The sequence below is a fragment of the Excalfactoria chinensis genome, chromosome 3, assembly GCF_039878825.1.
Source record: "Excalfactoria chinensis isolate bCotChi1 chromosome 3, bCotChi1.hap2, whole genome shotgun sequence".
Lineage (NCBI taxonomy): Eukaryota > Metazoa > Chordata > Aves > Galliformes > Phasianidae > Excalfactoria > Excalfactoria chinensis.
The window spans coordinates 55527291-55544837 of record NC_092827.1 but is presented as its reverse complement, the minus strand read 5'-3'; the positions used below and the strand labels follow the sequence as shown (position 1 = coordinate 55544837).

General features: G+C 39.8%; 1 protein-coding gene across 1 annotated transcript in view; it reads right to left on the bottom strand.

Annotated features, from left to right (window-relative positions):
* Nucleotides 1-17547, bottom strand: part of AIG1 (androgen induced 1) — a 118459-nt gene that overhangs the window by 10357 nt on the left and 90555 nt on the right. Inside the window, exon 4 of the mRNA XM_072333520.1 lies at nucleotides 1064-1179. Coding sequence (XP_072189621.1) covers nucleotides 1064-1179 — 116 coding nt within the window. The remainder of the gene's footprint in view (nucleotides 1-1063; nucleotides 1180-17547) is intronic.

The following is a 17547-nucleotide window of genomic DNA, read 5'->3' as shown; positions in this document are numbered from 1 at the left end:
AAATGAACACCCTTTGTCCTGAATAAATCACTACATCCTTTTATGCGTGAGACTGTCCTTGTCTTAAAATTGCAAACGTAATTCTTATTTAAGAAGGATATGTGTTTGTAAATGTCAATGGCAGAATGACTAGTGACTTGGGACACAGCATCCCACTTCAGCTGGATTACCATCGTTTTATGATCACTTGATATGTGTTGATGTGAATGAACAACAGCTTCTCTTTCACTGGCCCAAGGGGAAACGTTGCTTAGTTGAAGACTGTGTTCCTCTCTCACTAGTCAGATCTTGACTTGGTCAAAAAAACGGTATTATCTACAGTTTTGGAAAATATCCTCTGAGTTGAGGGAAAGTTGTTGTGATGAGAGAAGAATTAAACAGGAGGTCATGAAATGTATGCAGAAAGGATAGAGGATATACGGCATCAAAAGAGCATTGTTAGCAAAACAAAGGTTTAGTGAAAAATGAAATGTCAGAATGACCGAAGTAGATTCACTTTGTCACATAAGTCACAATTTAATGTTGCATCGGAAGGGCCATTGCTGTTTAGTTTTTTCACAAGCATTTGCATTTTTATTTTTATTTTTTTTAAATAAACTGCAACATTTGGATTACCAGCTTGTTCTGCAATCAGTTTTACAGAAAGAATTTATGAACTAGTAAAAGAAAAAAAGACAGCGCTCTATCTGTTCTGTTGCCGTGTAAACACTAATGCAGGAAATCATTTGCCTATTCTCAATTTTATTTGATAGAACAAACCCCCAAGCAATAAAACTAAGGTCCAAGAAAAACATTTAGCTTGAAAAAAAAGGTCAAAAAATGTACTCTTGGAAAGACCACTGCTTACATGGGATTGTTCAACAAATTCCTGTTGTGTGAGGTTTGGCATATACTTTCTAAAAATATAAGCATCTGGGGAAACCAGACAAAGCCCAGGTCTTGGACCAAACGAGGCATGCAGCGTGAATCTGTTAGTGATTATATCCATAATGAAATATGTGCCCAAATTTAGCAGTACAAAACCCCCAATACGATTTGAAAACACAGCATGTACAGCCCTTACCATAAAATATAGCCAACAGCGAAGGTGCACACTGCAGCCAGTCCACAGCTCCTGCTGGGATACTGATGATGTGTTGTTCTCATCTCGATTAATATAAAGGGCAAAACTGTTGTATGCTAAAAAACAAAACAACAGGGGAAAAACAGGTGATACAAATGATTCTCATTGCTTTTCCATGCTAGTTTTGCAATAAGAAACTTATTAATAAAAAACGTAATGCTGATTTCTTGATGGTTAGCAAGAAAAGGTAAAATGACTCTATAAAGCAGCACAATAACCCGAGTGCTTAATATTGCTTCTCTAACACACAATTATTTGAGATGGCAGAGGAGAAAACAGTGAGCAGAACGTGCTCTTCATACTGGCCAAGAATACAAGGAGAATGTTCACTATGTGGGAACAGGATGTGGTATGAAGGAACATGTCCTAAAGGAACTGTGTCCCTGTCCCAGCTCAGCCCTGCAATAGCTCTGTGATCTTTGCCATATCATTTTAGTTATTTTGACCATTCAACATAAGATGCAATGGGCTTGATTTTCAGAAGCTCTAGGCACAAACAATGCTGAATGAATGAATATAAACATAGATGTTTAATGCTTCTGAGATTTAGGCTTAAATGTATCTCAATCTGGGGTCTTGAAAGCAGAACATATTTTCAAGTGATAAACTCAGTACCTTTGTTTCTCCATCTGTAAGGCAGGAACAGTTACCTTTTCCGGAAAAGTGTTGTGAATCTTAGTTTGTGAGCTGTTGTGCAAAATGTTTTTGGATTCCCAAATGAAATGTATGAAAGCCAGTTTCAACTGGGACAGAATTAGTTTCAACTGGGACAGAATTACTTTCTTCAGAGTGTCTAGTGTGATGCTATGTTTTGGTTCTAGGAGAAAACCAATGTTGATAACACACTGACATTTATAGTTACTGCAGTGTTCCACAGAGCCAAGGCCATCTGCAGCAAAGGGCCCAAGTAGCTGAGAGGGAACAGAATTAGGACAGGCAACTTAAACTGGCCAAAGAGATATTCTATACCATATGACATCAAGTGGAAGGAGTTTTGAAGAGGGTGGGAGTTAATCTCTCTTCTGCTGTCTGGGGGGCTAGCTGGACATTGGTTGGGGGTGCTGAGCAATTGCTTGTGTGTCACTTGTTATATACATCGATATATACATACATGCATATTTGTTGTAATTATTATCCTTTTCTCCGTTGTGGTAAACATTTCTGTGTCAACCCACATGTTCTATGTTGTTTTTCTTGATTCTCTCCCCCATCCCACTGGGAAGAGGGAGAGTGAATGAACAACTGTGTGGTGCTCAGCCCCTGCAGGGTTAAACCGCAACAAAGCCAAAGCTATATAAACCTTTTTCAGACACTTGTCTTTATTCAGCTGTGAAAGTCCTTATTTTGTCATTTTTCCGTACACATTTCCTACACTGCCCCTTCTGAGAAGGTCTGTTCATCCAATTAATGTCAGCAGAAAGAAAAATTACATTTACCCTGCCCCAACACTTGACATCTAGATCTCAAAGTGCTGGCAAGCATGAAAATGTACATCAGCACAAGCATGCTATGAAATAAACCCCATAATTTCTGAATATACAGCTCACCTATAACTGGCATTATTGGGGAGTCCAAAAACATCCTGCTGTACCACCCTGGACCCACACTGGTGCTGGAAAAGGTTTTGGCTTGTGTTGGTCGTGATCTGCCATTAAGTACTATATGGGTGCTTATAATTCTGGGGGGTGAATGGAGGGCTGGACCGGTGAGTCTGTAGTAGTTACAAGAAGAAGAAGGCAGGATGCACATGGGATAGAAATATCCTTGAATGGATAACAGATTCAAATGAGAGGAAACAGAGTGGGATACTGAGACTTTAATGAGCATGGAGAAAGAAGAGTTGTTTGGCCGGGAAATGATAAGATGATGGAAGTGCTCTGGCTCACAGATGTAACATAATTTCAATTGGGTATCTGCTCTGATTTTCAATACATCTGTAATTAATGACTGGCATTTGGAGAATGTCAGGTGGATAACACAGCAGTTAGGGGAGCTTTCAATACCTTCACCTTTTAACAACTTCTTCCACTCCTGTCCCTCTAAACAGCATAGAACAGCATCAATGGAATGCATGGATATTTTACAAGGGGTCAGTGATAGAGGTGCCACTATTAGAGGTCTATTGACTGTGCAGCACCTTCAGAGTCCATTAAAAGGGATGGCCATCAGTGCGAGACCTTGTCACAGAGTCATCTAGATCAATCTATGTCTATGACAGGGGGGCAGTAGGCCTGTGGACCCCCCAAAAATGGGGCAGGAAAAGGAGAAGGGGCAGGGAGATGGGAACTGGGCGCAAGGAAACAAACAGAGCAGAGGCAATGATCTAAGGAGGAAAACTTATTTTACTAACTATGATATTGGAATGCAAAATAACACAATATAATACAATCTAATTGAAATTGAGACTAATAAATCAAGTAAAATAAGGGAGAGAGAGAGTTTTCTGAAGACCAATAAGCCTATTTAGAAGTTGAAGGTGCATGGCTTGGAAGCACACCCACACCTGCTGCCAGGCAGTGAGAGAGAGCCAGCGTCAATTCCATGATGTGTTTTCCTCTCTGACCGTGAGGTCCTCTGGAATGTGCAGTTCTTCTTCTCTGTGCTCCACATGATGTCATGGTGTGGGGTATCAATAGCAAAAATTACAAAACCATGACAGACCTGAAGACTTACTTCTAAGCTTGTGCACCTGGATAACAGAGGACACTAGACAGAGAACAATATCTCAGGTATTGCTTCCAAAGCCACACAGCACAAGGCTGCTCAAATGTCTCCTGCTCTGGCTCCACAGCCTCTTCAGCGGTGCAAACAGAAGATGACAGAAGAAGACAATGACTTTCAAATCCCAAAATCACCCTTGATTACTCTTGTATTGAGTATTCTTGTGATCCAGTCACTTAGCCTTAACTGCTCTTAACATGCACGATGATTGCAGAGCTTCTGAACTGTATTTCACAGCTGAAATGTTTGTCACTTTAGATACTTCTTGTTGATGTGCTCTTCACTGATGATAACAACTCAATAGCTCGCCAATCAAAAAAATAGTTAAAATAATTTCACTAACAGCTATCTAATCCAGAAGCCTTTTCTCCTTTCCCTTCTTTTGTGGTTATATAATAAAATAGGTCATTATTTTCTTAAATTCTGCCCTTTTTGAAAGGTAAGGAAGAAAAGAGGATAATGAGCTATAGCACTGAAGAGTTCACGTACAAAATGCTGTCAAAAAGCACAGTGCAATTACAAGTGAGAGGATTAAAAACAGAGACATGTATCTTTAATGTTAATGAGTTACAGCAAATGCAGGTCCTACCTGCGAACACCACAGTTATAAAAATCCACACTTCAGTTCAAGCAGTTCTAGTGAAACTGCCACTTAAAGAAACAAACCTACTGCAGATTCTTTACCCAAAACTCAAGGAAGATTAAAATTCCTTTTCCTACATTTCATCTCCTCCAAAAACCTTAATTAAAAATGCAATCTTTTGCAAGCAGGAACACCTACTGTCAAACAACTGTCTCTGAACACTCTGGAGCTGTACACATAAAAAAATGAATCAGATTGACCCTGGACAAAGGCCTAGGAAGTGTGAGTGGGGCTCAACTGCACTTGGAGTGAGACCCACCAGAAGCAGGACAGCTGCAGAAGGCCAAAAATGCCACACCATCTATCTTTTTTGCCACTTGATTTCTAAACAATTTTGGACAGCTGGAAGCAGATGATTACAGGGAAAATAGCATTGATGCCTCCTCGTTCTGTTTGTTAAAGATCATGAAATGTTGACCAAGGATGCCCAGCTTGTATCTCTTTGACTGATCCCATTCAATCATCATCATCTTGGTACAATCATGGGAAGAACAGCACAACATTTCTCACCTTGTTCGTCAAAGAATTTCCAGGGGCTTACTTAAGGGAAGACTCACGTATTAGGAAGTTCAAGTAACAGGGAGGCTTAAATGTTTTGGACTATTAGCTACCATAGCAGAAGCTGAGATTTTGCACCATTTAAAATCTTAAAGTAAAAAGTAACTTTATAATTAGAATATAATGGCTAGAAGTTTATGATAATAGTAGTAAACTGCTAGTACAAGCAAGCAATACTACATGGGTAAGGCATGTTTATTACCACCCTACAAAAAAAAGAAGAAAAAAAAAGGAGAGAGGAACTTTTTTTAGCTCAATATGACTGCTAGGTTTTCAAGCAAATGTTCACCTCTGCAGAGCAGCAAACTGCAATTTCTTCCCCATTTTGTGCTGATTTCTCAGTACTGCTTCCTGAGGTTTGGTCACCTAGAAGGGAGGAAGAAATTTGGCTTGCTGAACCTTCAACTGCTAGTAAAAATGCATGAAGATAGAGAGGAGCCAGCTTGGTTCATGGAGCCCAGGTGGAGTTTGCAGGAAGGATAGCACATGGGAAATCTGATCCATGAAACACTTTGGAACTGACTGCAAAGGAGCAGCCTCTGAGTAAAGCTGAAATAGCACACAATGCAAACCCCAGCCAATGGGCTGCACATGGGTCAATGCCCCAAACCATTGCAACTGCTTTCTGAGGGAAACTCTGCTTGAAAGGCACATTCATTAAAGTACTTTTAAAATATGCCCCATCCTTCACATGTATTTATGTGCCTAATGACACATTAGACTAGAAAGCCACATTAGAAACAGGCAGCGCAGCTGAAGTATTGGCTTGACAAACTGAAATTTGATTGAGGACTGCACTTCTCCATTCTAGGAGTGTACTGCAACAGGTAGCTGAAAGAAGAGATTTTATGCAAATGAAGTGCATTAAGAATGAGTTCTGTAATAATCTTTAGACAAATTAAATGCTTGTTCTTGAAAGCCTAATTGTATGCTTTATCTTCCAACTAGCAAGTGCTGCTTTTTTTAACACTGTTTTCATCAGTACCTTGCCTAGCCTTTTCTCCTCCACTAGCTATGCTTTGCAGAGAACTTTGAAGCTTTTAAAAAGGTGAGAAATCATCTGCTTTGTGTATCTATCTGTCCTTGGCAGAACCCATGGCAGTGCGATCTTCCCACTAACTCACCCAGCCGAAGACTGTCCAGAATTACCCTATCATTTCCTTCTTTTTCTGAGTTCCCAAGCAGATTGTGCTGTTAGACAGCTGTTGCATATCAGAGTGAGTGAAGCAACCCATCTGCATCTCCTTACTGCCATGGAGTTTGCGCAACACCTTGGGATTAAAGGCTTTATGGAAATACTCAACAAAATAACCTGTGCCCATTCCTCTTAATTTAAAATCACAACCAATGTATTAATCCTAGAAATCATTACCAGTACACCTAAAAATATCCACTGTTGTAATCAGCACCATTTGTAGTTTAATAGCAGTAATAAAGCTGCTTTTTCTGCATGCTCCTGTTGGAGTAAATTGGAGAACCAGATCAGAAACTGGTAAAACAAGAGGCATGATCATGATTTACTTGTTGAGAAACTTCTGTGAAAGGAACAGCTGGCAAGTGAGTATTTATGTGTCAGCTGAAGGATGATACCTTCCACCAAGGCAGTCTAATCCATAAAGAGAGCAGCAGGATATCAGAACTAGGTGCATAATAAATTGGAATCCTTGAGTGAATCCAAATCCTTCTTAGAATGAAAGCACTGGTAGCACTTTTCCTTGTACAAATGAGAAATTATGACTATTAACTGAGACACACTGATGCACAGGATGCACTCCAAGGCAGCCACAGACAACTCATTTATTATTATTGTAGGTTGGAGAGAGGAAGAAGTATTCACTGATCTAAACAAAGACTAATATCATATTATGCCACAAAACACACAAGAGTCAGAGATAAGCCTTGGTAATCAATCAATATAAGAGTGTTGAGATCTTTGAAAAGAACACTAACACTTCCATTTCAGTGCTACCTCCCCTTTCTCTTTTCTGTAGATAAATACAGTGGGCCCGGTATATCTTACTAAACCTGACTTGTATAATTCTATCCACACATGCCTAATGTTGACAGGTTTGTTCTCCCTGTTTCTGACATAGGCAATATATACTACATAATGAAACAGCATTGTCAGTCTGATCTCACCCCTGTGAATGTATTAGCAACAAGCAGGTTATATATAGGTGTTTATCTATAGAATTCCCTCACTGAGGCACTTCAGCACCTCAAAAGTGTTACAGATTCATCCTGCACTTCAGGGTCAGGACATCTGTTTTGCAGAAAGGGCAGACAGATGGAAAGCACCGCTCAAGGTCACATAGGGTAGCTGTGGAGGAATGGAGGAACCCATCTTATTGCTCAGGTCCAGTCCAGGACCTTTCAATGCACATCACGTACCCAGACATAATTAAAATACATATAAAGTACAATGTCATATAAGTCACCTCTTTGCTGGGATTCCTTAGTCAGACTTTCTGTTCCTTCAGTGATATGCCCAAGCTCCCTACCCAGCTCCCAGCCGCATGCCCCATATTATGCTTTAGTCTTTCATAATGCAAAGGCAACCAACACAGCTCAGCTTCTGTGAACTCAGCTGTAGCTGAGCAAACTCATTGAGCCCCAGTTTACTTTCAACCTCAAGTCCTTATTTTTGCCACAAATCACTAGAAAAAAATGTGCCACTAAGACTGGCAGTATTAGGCAAATTATTTTTCTACATATTTTGTTCAGCTTATTTGCCGCTTACCAGTTAAACCATTTGCCTTAGAACTCCTTAAACTATCATTTGCAATAAGTTTTATCCAGGCAAAGAAGTATTTCCTTGTCTCTTACAATTATCCTTAAAATCAATGTTTATAGGTATATACACAGATTGATGTGCATTACAAAGATTTAATTTGCATTAATGATTGCTGGGTGTTTATGCAGGTCATGCTGAAGAAGAGCTAGTCAATTCATTAAGCTTCATGTATTCCTAGCACAAATGTCACTAAAGAAAGCTTGCAGATGTACTTCAGCAATGGTTTAGAACAATTTTATTCATATGGAAAATAGTATTCCACTTCTTGAAAAGCCAGCTCCTTCCATATCACGAGTTCAATTACACAGGACTCAAAAGGAAAAAATAATTTGTATCGAGATGCTCTCTAAATCTCTTTAATTGACTTGAAAAGTTTATCTATAAATTAAATGTGCTGCATCATATTTCAGTGCTTGGCCTTCTCCCACAGCCAGCACTACGGCTTTCACAGAAGGATATTTTTGGCATCATGATAGCAAAAGGATTCTCTTTCTAACCTGAAGACATTGGACTTTGAGTCTGTCTCTGGTCCAGGACTGAATATTGCTTGTCCTGGGCTTCAGGCCAGTGCAATTTGGGGGAAGAAATTCCACATTTGGGAAAATCAAGAATCCATTTTTTGGCAACTTCTTTTTCAAATGGTGGTTCTTTGATGCTATTCAGAAATTTAAAATCTTGGAAGTGGTTACTGAAGGAGCTGGATTTATTGGGTGTTGTGCAGGTGAGGTAGCCAAAGGTCAGATTTTGGTCTTTCCCATGGTAACTGCAAATTATCTGCAACTGGATTCAGATGGTGAGGGAGGCATTGGCATGTGCTGGAGCGCTGGGAAGTGAGGTGAGTTTGCAGGGAAGGCATGGGATGGGACCCTGCATTTATTGGGGGACAGCAAGTATGGCTGGAAACCTTGTTAAGAGGGAAGTGAGTCTGTGCAGGAGGGTGGGAAAAGACAGACGGGTACATCCCTGAGTGTCCCCTGGAGCTGCAAAGGAGGCACTTCAGAAACAAGACCAGGGAACACCCTGAACTAAGGTTTTCTGTCACAAAAACACACTGATGTTCCCTTCTTATTTCACTCTATATGACGTTATTTAGAAGAACCACTGCACTTCAAATGCAATTAGTCCTAAATGCTATTGTTCATGTTAAAATAATTGTTTGAATGATAGTAAAAGCCTATGCACCATAGCAAAAGCAGCAATGTCAGACACAAAGGCATTACAAAATCTATAGGCTGACCCTTTAAAACCTGGCTTGAACCATCGCTCTTGACTTTTGAGACTAGTTACAATAGAGCTTCATGCAAAAAGCATTAGGTTAACACTGGATCAGGCGATGTTGCCAAACACACCCAGGCATAATTAATCAAGAATATTTCAAAACCAGATCACCTCCAAGAGGTTATTGATTTCCTGTCACAACACGTTTTCCTTATGAGGTGCTACAATGCTATGTATCTGAGATGTGCTGGCATGTATTTTTCAGTGACTAAGGCTTGATCTATCTTCCTGGACTCCTGCCACCAGTGCACTGACATCTGCAACTACTCATGTTTGACAGTCTCATGTTTGAGCTATGTGGCTTCCAAGTTGGATGGGATTAGTATAGGAGACTTTCTGAATACTTCAAATGTAATTGAAAGCAGATAAATACAAGGGTCTCAAGAGGGTGGCACACTTTGTACAAATGGTATCACATTAAATCACACATACACATGCTTAGAATGAGAAAGATTGCAGTGTTAACCAGCACAGCATGCAATAAAGTGTTTGTCCCTGTTCTAAAATATGTATAAATCCTGATAATGTTCCATCTTTCAGAACTCCAAATAAGCTGCGTGGCTGCAGCATAGTTTGAACAAGCATGCAGATGTACACATTTGTAGGAGAAGATGAATCTAAGTGGAGACTGGCAGGTGTTTTGCCTTTCCTTTATGCTTGAACTAAGGCACTCAAAGTCTTCTGTGAGCCATCCCTGCTATATGATAAGAGCTGAAGACAACCATACATCACATAATCTCAAGATTATGCTGTCATTGTATAAAATGTCAGTAAATAAGAAATATTTTCTGTTAAAACAAAATTCAACTGCATTCTTTACACAAAACATATTTTTATTCACCCATTTTTCTTGGTGAATGTGGAATATTTCTCATGAATACCCTCATCTCTAAAAGTATGTTTGTACATACTGAATACTGTAAGATAGAGGACATAAATAAAACCGATGTTAACACCATTGTACAGTTTATCTTTTACATTTCCTTTCTCTTTCTGATTTTGAACTCTGAAAAAACAAGCAATCTCACTTCAGTGCAGATAATGCAGAGCTCGATACTCTATTCTAATGGGAAACAGACTGCTGTTTCCTGCTGTCAAATACTGATCTGAGTATCATAATGATCAGAAGCACGAAAGAACTTTTATATCGAACATAGGTGATATCTGAGGGCTGTAAGACAATCAGGTTGCAGCAGACCTGTGGAACCCACAATATTAAAGCTATTCGTTTTTCTCTGTTGTCTTGCAAAATCTGGCCTGGCCTCTTCTGTTCACTTTAACCTTGATATGTGTGGTTCTGCTTCCTTCCCTCACTGCCTCCAGACAGGCTGCTCTCACTAAATGATCTGCATGCCTTTTCTATCTCAGATGTGGAAAGGGAGGAGCTAGAGATGAGATGCAGTTCTACCAGTTTATAGCATTCTTCCTAGCAAGAAGAGAAACAGAACTGGCACACGTGTAAAGGTCAGTGGTAGATGAGGGGAAGAGCCTGCATGTGGATGAGTGATCCTGCTAAATGCGGTCTGAGATGTTTTACAGTTTGGTGATAACTGCAGTATTGTGATGCATTCTTCCAGTATCAGAAATCTAACCCATATTTCCCCTACCGCTACAGGGATTCAAGACAGAACTTCCTTTGCAGCACCTGCTCATACAGTCATAAAATGAGGAAGCTGTAAAGTTCTGGTTCTCTGGGATGTAAGCAGGAAAGGAGAACTGAACTGCCTTGACCTCCAGGAAAAGTCCCCACTGTGCACTTCAGAAGTTCTTTTTGTTCAGACCCAAGCTATTTTCTAAGCACAACAGCCCTGTAATTGTTACCATTCTGTAGCTCAAGACCAGAGAGGTGGTAGGAGGGCATCAGTTCTGCTTGCAGTTTCCTCATAATAAGTGAACACATTGCACGTGATTGTAAGTTTGAGTTGGAAGATAATGGGAGATGCCTTTTGGGTGGGAATAGACTGGCCAGTCACAAGATACGTGTCATGTTACCTCTAAATTTGTTTTGTTTTGTTTGCAGCTAAAATACAGTGTAAGAACTGCAGAGTAAAGCCTCACAAACACAAATGACTGCTACAGATCTTTGCTGAAGAGACAGATCAATAAACTTGACATGCCAAACTACTAGTTATACAAGGGTCTTCCAACAAAAAATAGCACCTGATGGGAAAGGGAAAACACATTTGATTAAGAGCACCCTAGCTTCACAGTAGCAATGTTTTTCATGTGGAGGACAGTAAGATTGACCTTGCTGCTAATGGAAGGACAAGAGAACTCAACTGAGGTGCTGGTGTGGGAACCAGAGTGGCTGGTAGGATGGGCATGGAAGGTGAGATAAGATGACCTGTTGAAAAAACAGGTTAGTCGAGAAAGGCTGGTTAAGACCTCCATGTTCAGAACAAGAGCAGCAGCCACAGGCACCTCAGCTGCACAAGCTGAAAGACATATCTGGATCTGCACCAAGGTAGAACAACAAAGTGTGAAGAGTACATGGTGGAGAATCATAGAATTGCTCAGGTTGGGAAAGACCTTAAAGATTATCAAGTCCAACCACAACCTAACCGTACTATCCTAACTCTAACAACCCTCTTCTAAATCATGTCCCTGAGCACCACATCCAAACCAATTTTAAACACATTCAGGGACAGTGACTCGACCCCCTCCCTGGGGAGCCTATTCCAGTGCTTAACAACCCTTTCTGTAAAGAAGTGTTACCTGATATCCAACCTAAACTTACCCTGGGCAACTTGCAGCCATTTCCCTTCATCCTGTCACCTGTCACCAGTGAGAAGAGACCAACCCCGCTCTCTGGAATTGAGCAGTAAGGTCTCCCCTCAGCCTCCTTTTTCCCCAGACTAAACAGCCCCAGCTCCCTCAGCCTCTCCTCACAGGGATGATTTTCCAAGCCCTTCACAAGCCTTGTTGCCCTTCTTTGAACCTGCTCCAGCATCTCAATGTCCTTTCTGTACTGAGATGCCCAAAACAGTACTCAAAGTGAGGCCTCACCAATGCTGAGTACAGGGGCAGGATTCCTTCCCTAGTCTCATCCAGGTCTGACAAGGAAGACTGAGTTAAAGGCAGTGCAAAGGCATGCCTTGAGGAAAATACTTACCTAATGCTGTTGACTTATTATCACTAGCTTCCTGATGTTATATGTTTGTTTTTTAATCCCACCAGTAAGGATGACGTTGCTTTAAGTCCTGGGAGCCACTGCCTTCAAGTAGCTAAGCACTGCTTACTAGGGACTTGCACATGCATAATTCACTTCTGCAAGTATCTGTGTGGGGTCTTGACCCAGCGTTATTTTCAGCAAAAGCAACAAAATGATTGAATCTGGCCCATTTTACTGGCAACAGCACTTGATAAATGGGTTACATGACACAGGTTGATGCTAAGACTGTGAACTTTGGTCCTTTTGTTCCTCGTCCTTTGATGCAGCTACAACACATTCTTAGTGTGCTACTACATTTCACACTGCAAAAGTGTTGACTAGTATCAGTATTTTAATTACTTGATCTTATAGCCTAAAAAACTATGGGGTCTTTTTGTTTAGGAATCTTTTTAGCCCTAAACCAACTTCTTAAAACTCTCCATTCTAGAATAAAATTAAAACATAGGAAAAAGACTGGCACATGGATAAAATGTCTAAGACCTGCTGAACTACTACAGAAAGGCTCAAAGCTATACTATGGTACTTCAATAAATCCTAAACTTTAGGCAGGAAACTGCAGTATATGCATAACACTGCCTTCTTATCTCAGGAATAAGTTACCATTTTACCATGTTGCCATTTTACTACAAACAAAAAAGCAAAACACAGCCAAAAACCTCAGACCTTTCAACAAACAGAGGCAGGCAAGGAGCACATTGAGAGCCTAGATAACCCTCAGCCACTATGTGATCAGCAGGGATTACCATAATATAATTCCTTATGATGCAGGTATGTTTCACTTTTATTAACAATTAGAACTTTCGATTGTCACTATGCTCTATAAAAAATTCCATTTAACCTTTACTTCATTTCTGCAGTAAGGAAAACAAAATATATGTAAAAACACGTTCTCAGTGAAGAAATGCACAAAGACAATCTTGTGTACAGCAGAGGAAAAGAAAATCCATGATGGATTTTGTTCTGGAATGTGACCGGGCCCAGCCCACATCACCACACCTCTTGGATGTCAGGAGGTCGCAATCAAGAGTCCTGGTGTGAGGTCCACAGCTACACCAGGGCTTGAAGGTACTGACAAACATCCATGACAGCAGAAGAAAATCACATGAATAAAATCCAACAGTTTAAACACCCAATGAAAGCACATTATTTAAAATAGTTTTATCAAATATGAGTGCATCTGTCTCTGTAAATGTCAATGTAGACATGCTAGAGGAAACACAAAAAAGCCAGAGGAATATCTGGGCTGTTGCCTGATAAATTTATTCTTGTTCTGACCTCTCCCTGCTGTTGAAAGCAGAGAGCAGCTGGGAATTAAAACTAATGGACATCAGCTCCAGGGCAACTTCAGACAGGGCCATGAACGTAAGCCCAGAGTTTGCAGTATGCATCCCAGCAACTTGTGTGATTGGGATTCAAGGATTCATGGCATGCTTTTAGCTAGGCATATCTTTGGAAGCAGAAAGGATGTAACAGGAGGTTAGGGAGAAAGGCAGATCACTACACTACTTGGGAAGGAGTTCCTGGAGTGCTTCCAACCTCCCCTTCCTAGGCAAAGTCACAACACATTTAGAAATAACCACAAGACTGAAAAAGCTAATAGAAACTGGAGCTTTGGTATCCTTCTCCAGCAATACTGGTGAATGACCTCATGGTGGCTATGGATGTACCACAAACCTTAGTGCCTTCTGCATAGCCATTCACTCCCACACTAGAGTAGGAAACCTGGCAAACAGCACCCAGTCTCTAATACTCCTGTAAGGCAGGGAAACACTGACTGTGTTTTTAAAGAGAACTAAGTTATCAAAACTATAAGCGATTTGCACACATCACATAAATGCCAGCACTAAGAACTGCCCCCTTGATCCTTCAGGAAACCACCTCTATCAATCGCTCCCCTTCATCAGTGTAGAAGAAAGCCGTCCAACTCTGCCCAGGGGAGTGTGGCAGAGCAGCTCTCTCAACTGAGGGCAGGTGCTGGTGGCCTGGGGGCCAGGTATTAAGGAACTCTCTAATATATTTCCACCAGTGTATGTTACAGGTGATGGATTGTTTTGATGCATTTAGGTTTTATTTTTGCCAAAGAGCAGGGAGTTCTTCTCACTCTGCAGCTGGGAGAGGCCAGCAGCTCCTCTAACCAGTAAATTCAAACCTTAGAGCTAATACGAAAATCTATTTTTGAGAAATGAAAGCATGTGGATTTAGGTGTTTTTTTTATTTTTTTTTTAATTATTATTTTTTAATCTTGAAAGAAAAAATATTTCAAAAGAAAAAAAAACAAACCCAAACATTCTATTTTTTTCCCTCTTAAAATATAAACAAATAATTAAAGCATTTATTTGATTTCAACTGAAAAGCCATTTTTCATTAAATAGTAGCCTGAATTTAATACGAGACCAGTGCTGGTGGTGAAGTAATTGAACAATAATATTGAAAAAATATCACAGTGTCTACTAGAATTCTCGCATCTAGTGGGACTGAAATACAGTTTAAATAGGAGAAAATATTTGGAAGACCTTGCTAAAAGTCATTTTTCATCAAAGACATTAGCACTCTATTTGTCAAAGCATTCAGAAAGCTCCTTAATTCTGCTGGATTCATTGCTAACACTGCTGCCTATGTTGGGACGGTAATAATCTCCCATTCAATAAGAAGCCACATTCTTTCATTTTGGGTGAGGATTTGCAAATGGCAGTCAATTCATTCATTTATATATTCCAGATGTATTTAATAGCCTTCAGGCTGCTTGGGGCTGAAAATGGGGAAACAAAAAATAGATTAACTAGAATATGGCAACAGTTTTCAGTACATCATACCATGCTTTCTGTCCTCTAGGGAGTCTTAAATCATTTCAACCACCATTTTGGTCCATTGGTGGTACTGAGAGTAGGGAAACCTCTAGCCCTGAATTCATTTGGGAAGAGCCATTATTACCTGACTTTTACCTGTCTTTCCCCTACAAAACTCTCTTGACCTTTCTGCTTTCAGCCTCATATTGTCTGGGTGCTGCACTACTCCTCTACTTGCACTTGTGCAGCATGGTGAAAGGACTGGTATTAACATGGGCTTTATCACTGGAAGGTTCCGTCTGGCCTTTTGTAGGGACTACATTCCCTGGCTCATCCTTCTTAATGCTCTGCTCCAGAACTAGCTACAAGTGAAGCTGCCTCATCATTCACAGCCACAGCAAGAAGCAGAATTTTTAGACACAGGGTATCTATTAAGTCCTCCTAGGAAGAAAGCTCATGGAAGTTGGAGAAGAAGCATTCTTGGTTAAGGATGCTCAGGATTAAAATCTGCACTGAAAGGAAATTAAATGGGTCACATCACTGGTATTTTTATCACTGTGAAAGCCAGTATTCTCCCTGTCTTGGAAGGACAATTACAAAAATAATAATAAAAAAGGAAACGGTGAAAAACAAAGAAGCCAAATTTACCAAGCACCCTAAGCTCAGGGAACATAAAAGCAGGGAGGCAAAGAGCAGAATCCATCTTAAGAGGCAGTTCTCACTATTAATACAGCACTAACTATTTATGCTCCCTGCTTACTTCTCAATGAGAGATGGGCAAGCTACCTTTCATCTCAAGCAGGCGTGAACGAGGCAAAAGCATACAGATAGACAGAGCAGATGGAGAACATATGAGTCAAAGTATGCTCTGTAAACAGAAGTTACAGGAGAGGATAGGTGGAATAAAACTACTTCTTATTAAGTGCTCTAAGCCTCTCCTTAGGAGCCTATTCCTTTAGTATTAGGAAACAGTCCTTGCAAGGAACTCCAAAATATTTGTTTAACTGATTTCTTACCGATATAAGGTTTGAGAATCCACACTATAAGATGAAAGTTCAGCACTGATAATGATGTTTGTGTAGGATGTATCTTAGCCTGGGGGCTGACACAGTCTGAATATGTAACATATGAGCTGTGCATTTCCAAGTGAAGATACACAGCTTTCCAGCATTTTCTCATTTCAATTTCAGCTTTTCATTCTCCCTCAATCTCTTCTTAAGGAAGAATGAAAGATGAGGAAAGTTCCTGGATATCACTTCTTTTCTTTTTTGCCATCAGTGATATGAAAAAGAGAAAACAGGAGAAAGATAAAATGAGAAGAAAACCCATAATGGTAAGAGTCCGAAGCACTGAAGTTTAAGTTTTGATGTAAAGCCAGAGATTTAAGCAACAATTATGAAAAATAAAAGTTTCCTCCTGAAGACAGAGATTATTTTTTTTTGTCAGAAATAACTTTTAATTATTAAGATTTAGAAACCTTTCAACTATAAAGTGCTATCAGTACAAATGTTTGAAATTCAAACAAGTTACATAATATACATAAATTATAACGATCACATGTACACACGTTAGTATATCTTATCTATATAAAACTCCTAGCATTTACAGCTAAGAATTCAGCAATCTTAAAATGTCAAGCATCTGCAAAATAACATACTTTGTTGTTTTCACCATAAGCACATATGTATAAGAACTATGCAGATTGTCTTAACATCCTGATAAAGTATTTTGGTTTCTAGAACCACTCTAGCAGGAGGAAATCTGCTCTAAGTTTTTATTATGTTTAACTACCCTGTAAACATACATATCTCCTGGCAGATCAGCAGTTCTCGAGGCTTCCACACAAAGACGAAGCCCTCTAAGATTCACTCTGCTTTCCTTCCTCTCTCCTCATGTTTGAATTCTGACAGGATGAGTTAATTCCGAGTCAGTGTTGCTATATTTTACCTGCCTGAAGAATGGCCAGCAGAGTGGGCCTGTTTTATTTCTTTCAAAGTAATGTTGCCATACTATTATATTGCATTTGATAGCTGACGGACTCTTACAGTCCATACAGAACTGAAAACAACCAGCCTCTTTATGGCTCAAATAATCTTTTTTCACAATGACTGGATTACCTAAACCACTTAGATAACCTTGGTGCAGTTTAGATATACAAGAGAATTTCGTATAACCACTGTTTTCTGCCAAATGTTATTTTTTAACACTTCCTCCTATGAATCCTAAATCACTTTTTGTTATTCATCTCACTAACCATTCATAGATGAATGGCAATTGCTGAATGTCTTAGAAATAACACCTTGAAAATGTCATTCAAATCATATTTTTTTTTTAACAGCATGAGAGGCTAGGAGGTAATTTACACTTCTTTCATAATAATATTCTATAAGAGGTTCTGTAGTCATCTGCCTTCCTCTGCCTCCTCCAAAAGTAAAGGATTATAAATTCATTCTCATTTAGTGCAGCCAAATG